General features: G+C 38.0%; 1 protein-coding gene across 1 annotated transcript; it reads right to left on the reverse strand.

Moving 5' to 3' along the window:
* Positions 1-2070: 2070 nt before the first annotated feature.
* LOC114506590 (COP9 signalosome complex subunit 2-like) lies at positions 2071-3878 on the reverse strand. The gene is given in 2 exon segments (XM_036021945.1): positions 2071-3089; positions 3091-3878. Coding segments are annotated over 2 exon segments (1332 nt in total). The 5' UTR covers positions 3862-3878; the 3' UTR covers positions 2071-2528.
* Positions 3879-5540: the final 1662 nt, after the last annotated feature.

The following is a 5540-nucleotide window of genomic DNA, read 5'->3' on the forward strand; positions in this document are numbered from 1 at the left end:
TTTATGAAGCAGCAGAAAGGATGTAAACAACTAGAGCATTTTTTAAAGAGCTGGGCTGTGTAAGCCTGGCGCTGAAGCGTCTGCCTTCCCTCTCCTCCCCGTGAGTCGGGCGATGCGCGCATGCGCGGCCTGCGAGTGGCAGACACGGGACAGTCACCACGGTTAAAGTAGCTCTTGGAATACTCGGTGTGCATGAAATCTAGATTGTCATCTGACCTCCCCACTTTGTCAGTTTTATATTAAATTCTGACTTTTTGTATTAAGCCATGACTATTTTTATATTCAAGTATGACTCTTCCATACTGAACTCCGATTCTGAAAGCAGCTAATTCTGTGACAAGACATCTTTTAAAATGAAACACATGCAGAACACATTTCTTGTGATCTTTTAAAATAATTTTCTACTGCCAGTTGAACGGGACCCTGACCTCACTCCACCTATTGGGCGAAACTACGCTTCCTGGCTCACCCTGCACTTGGGTTTTGGAGGCCAGCTTACTGTAGAGCTTTTCCCTCATCCGCAGCCTTAAAATCAAATCTTCGGTGTTTGCTTATTTTATAGCACTCTGAACTCTGGCAATTCAATAAAATTTTAAAGTATGTTTATTTACTGAGCACTTATCATGGCCAAGGCTGGGGACGTGAGTAGTTTCTGGCATCAGGATCTGGAAATATGCAAAAGAGGCAGCCTCTGCCCTCAAGGAAGTCACGATTAACCAGAGAGTAAAATCATTAACAGATCATTAAAATCAATGTGGTGAAATAAAAATAAGGCCAGAAGTCATGAGGGAAAACGTTTACCTGCATAAATATTTAAAATTTCTGTGAGGCAAAAGACATCGTAAATAAAACTAAAGTACAAATGACAAATGGAAAAAACATTTTCAGTATTTATTACATACTAAAGATTAATAGGGTTAATGAATAAAGAACTTTCTACAACGCAAAAAAACCCCCCCAAAAAACAAAAAAAAACCCAATAGTGAATGTGCAGAAGACTTGAACTAGAAATATACTTTTTAAAAATAGAGAAACACAGTGCTCAAACTAACAAAATATAGATTAAAACAACAAGAATGTATTTTCCCCTGTCAGCCTGGCAAAACATATTTGAAGATTGATAACGCTGAATGCTGGTGAGACTGAAGCTGGAAAAGCCAGCGTCCCTGCTGCCTGTGACCTGCCAGGCTCGATAAGCAGAGACGGGGGTTGAATCTTTATGGCGCTTCATTCAGGTGGTTTCAGCTGACCCTTTTTGTAAGGAGAAGAAAAGTGTAGGTACGGGGATTGAAATCTGGGGGAAAATCGAATCAGATAAAAAGCTACAGCATTCTTTCATCTGGGTCCTGGGCGTCTCCCCCTGGAGCACCGTGGCTCAGATGCCATCTTGATTGCTGGAGACCTCCTGAGGCACAAAAGTGGGACTGCTTCCATCTCCTTGAAGTCGAGGTGGTTCATACCCGCAGTTTCCGAAACAATAGCTTTTTACCTTCATTGATTACTAAGCTTATTAGCTATGACCTGAAACTAAAGTTTCTCCAACATTTGAGCCCCCCAATCAAGTGGGCAGAAAAATACATACCCAGGTGGGGAAGGGGTAAATTTAGGAAACATTTTTAAAGGCAATCTGGTAGCATCCATCAAAGATTTAAGTGTGAATATCCCTTGACCCAGCTGTTCCACCCCGAGAAATTTATTCTGCAGGTTTCCTCACTCAGCTGCACAAAGATGAACATCCAGAGTGCTTCACTGCAGCTGCTTCCTCAAGTGGGACGTTTAAAACATTTTATATGTCCATTAGATTTGTTAAATGAATTAAGGTACAGTCATAAAATGAAATACAGGGGCCAGCACTAATAACACCCCCTTTCTTATTACAAAATCATAAGCATGTAATTCTGTAACATAACAATATCACACTGAAGCACACTATATGACATTATAAGTGAAATGTTCAAATTAAAACTATAAATTATTACACCCATATTATTACCATCAAACAGGCATTACTTCTGCCAGACTCTGTATTATACACGTTAAAAAAATTACTATGAAAGTCTTTTTTTTTTTTGCAGCAAACGTTTTAATTTATACATGAGAAAAGGAAGTGTTCAAAAGGGTATGCATTTCAAGTTATTGCAGGTTATTTGTGAGAGAATTTCTGTAGGTAAAACATGTTTAAATTTAACCAACAGTAGCATGTCAGTGTATTTAAAATCATGACAAAAATCTTCTCTCTGGTCATGTTGCCCATGACAAATTACTATGATGTTGTATGTTTAGGGCAAGATGTCAATACAGCATAAGTCCCATGGCATTTTGGTTTTCTTCTGGAGATTAAAGCTGTTTTTCTTGGGATAAATGCAGCAGCAAAACACAAACCAGTTGATCAAAAAAAGCACTTCTGCCATTAACTCCAATAATTTTCAGGACACATCAACCGACAGTAGTTTTGCCGTTCCCAGTTCTTTTAAGAATTACATCTCTGCACTATTGCCTTAAGTATGTCTGTAAAAGCTTGTTCTCTGTTAAGCCAGTTTACTGACTTCAGCCTGGTTGAGAGAATTTAGTTGGTTGGTCCATTTATCTAGTGCAGTATATCAGGCACCACCCCTCTTCTGATGATCTAGTTCAAGGGGTTGGTTGACTTGATCAATTCAGCCATGAATAGTGTTATCCAATATGCACTGCACCAGCAAGCTCTCCACGTCAGCTACATCTACGTTTAACTCCTTAGAAATAAAAGGAATATGTATTCTTGTGTAAGGCTTAATTAATTTTATGAGCACTTGTGTTCTGATATTTCTCAAAAGCTCTTCAATGTGTTCCCTTATGAAAGGATCATCCATGATGTTGCTGTGATTTGTTTTCAGAATCTTTTCAAATTCAGTGATGTCATTATTCTGATAGGCACTTACTAAATTCGTCATTGCAAGAATTTCTGGATCATTTTTGTATGCTTTGGCCTCCTGTGAGTCAAATGGATTTATTCCTGATTTCATTAGCATATTTGCTAAGACCAAATATTTTAAGCAAGTAGTTCGCCTTGGACTTCCTGATTCATCATAATTCTTGAAGGCTTCAAAAAAAATCAGTGTGTGCCTTTTCAAATTCACCTTCTCTTGAGTGCATTTTACCACCACATTCTTTGATGACGCCCATGATCAGTGGATGTGGGATGGCAGACTTGATGTGAAGTGACTGTTCACAGAGTGCTTTAAGTTTTTTGTTATTTTTCTGTGCTGTGTACATTTGAATTTCCAAAGCATATATTTCTAATAACTGTGTACCCTTTTTCAGGTCATCTTCTCTATCATCAGTCTGGCAGGACTGATGTAACTGGCGTGAAATTTTTTGAACCTTTCCATATTCCTCCCATTCTAAATATAGTTTTCCATGCTTTGTGTTTGTCTTAAACCACAGTCTATCATTCTTAGCATCTTTTAAAGCTTCCAGTGTTGTTTCATAGAATTCCTGCAGTAAATCCATCTGTTTAGAAGTGGAGATATAATCAAGAATAGAATTAATGGATTTTTCAGAATAATTTCTTGTGACTGCACTTCGAATATAGGTCAATAGTTGTTTATATCTGTTCATCATTTCTGGAAAGTTTGTCAACTTGAAGTTAATCTTAATCATTTGTTTCAGTGCTTTAAATCCCCATTCTCCCTTTTCACCTTCAAGTTCCAAAACCTTCTGGAAACTGCTTAATGCTGCTTTTGGGTCATCTTCTTTTAATGCTTTGGAATTATAGTATTGATTTTCCAAATCCACATTTGGCTCGGAGTTACTATCTTCAGAGTATTCCAGGTCGTAGTCCTCTTCATCATCGCACATGAAATCATCTTCCATGTCAGACATCTTGGTCGGGAAAGGGGGGAGGGCGAAAGTCTTTATATATTAAGTGATAAAAGCAAGAAACAGGACAATGTATATAATACATTCCAAATTGTGTAAAAATCTAAAATAGGAATATATATATACCTATAGCTTATGCATTTATTTTTTACACAAATGTTTATAGCAACTTTATTCATATCCAAGAACAAATTGTGATATATCTTTACAATGTAATCCTACTCAGCAATGAAAAGAACCAGTTGCTGATCTATACAACAACATAGATGAATCTCAGAAATAATACGCTTAGTAAAAGAAGCCAGACCCAAAGAACACATATTGTCTGACTCCATTTTTATGGAGCTCAGATAAAGAGAAATGTCATCTATAGCCACAGAGAGCAGGTCTGCCATGCCCGGGGCCAGGGGTGGTAGGTAAGGGGCTGACAGGCAGGACACAGGGGACATTTGGGGTGATGAAATGTTCTCTATCTTGACTGTAGTGGTGGTTCCCCTGATGCACACATTGTCAATAGTTGCCAACTTAAAACGTGTGCATAAAGACGCTGCAGCAATGAAAATGCCATAAGTAGCACTGATACAGTCAACACATCAGTCCTCTTGTAGTACAAGTCCCAGCACCATTTCTTAAAGCTTTGTTGGGGTGTAATTTACCTACCATAAAATTCTCCCATTCTGACTGTGTAGTTAGATGACTTTCAGATGCAACCATCACTACAGTTCGGTCAAGAACACTCCCATCACTCCAAAAAGTTCCCATGTGCCCCTTGCCCAGTCAATCCCCTCTCCAAACCTCAGCCTGAGGCAACCGCCAAACTACTCTCTGTCTCAAAGCTTTTGCCTTTTCTAGAAATTGTACATAGCATATTTTGCCGGATATAATGTGCTCCCATGCATAATGCACACCCACGTTTTTGGCCCAAACTTTCAGGAAAAAATCTTTCAATTTTTTAATTCAATTTATTATGTGTTTATATTTAGAAACAAAACTGATGATTGTATTCCAGGGTATTATTTTGCATACAGATATCATTATTGCTTTCCAGAGTTAAACTTTCAATACATAAGCATAAATAAAATAATTAAAGACTGTTATGTAGATACAGAATTAGCAGTACCCATGTATAATGCGCATCCTTATTTTTCCCTCAAAAATTTGGGCAAAAAAGTGAGCATGATACACAGCAAAATACAGTAAATGGAATTTTACATAATAGAAAATATAGTTTTCAACAGTGGGCTTTCTTTACTCATTCTTTCATGTAGTTTTTTTCCTCCTTTTTTCTTTTTTTAAAAAATTATATTTTATTGATTATACTATTACAGTTGTCCCAATTTTTTGTCATTAGCCCCTCTCCCCACCCAGCACCCCCACTCCCTCAGACAGTCTCCACACCTTTGTTCATGTCCACGGGTAATGCCTACATGTTCTTCGGTTACTCCATTTCCTATACTGTACTTTACATCCCCATGGCTATTCTGTGACAAACTTGTACTTCTTTATCCCCTCACCTCTTCCCCCACCCCCCATACCCCTCTCTCATCTGGCAACCATCAAAACACTCTCCGTATCCATGATTCTGTGTCTGTTCTTGCTCACTTAGTTTGTTCTTTACAGTCAATTGCTGACAAGTATGTGTTTATTGCCATTTCATTGTTCATAGTTTTGATCTTCTTTTT

The sequence above is a fragment of the Phyllostomus discolor genome, chromosome 3 (genome assembly GCF_004126475.2).
Source record: "Phyllostomus discolor isolate MPI-MPIP mPhyDis1 chromosome 3, mPhyDis1.pri.v3, whole genome shotgun sequence".
NCBI lineage: Eukaryota > Metazoa > Chordata > Mammalia > Chiroptera > Phyllostomidae > Phyllostomus > Phyllostomus discolor.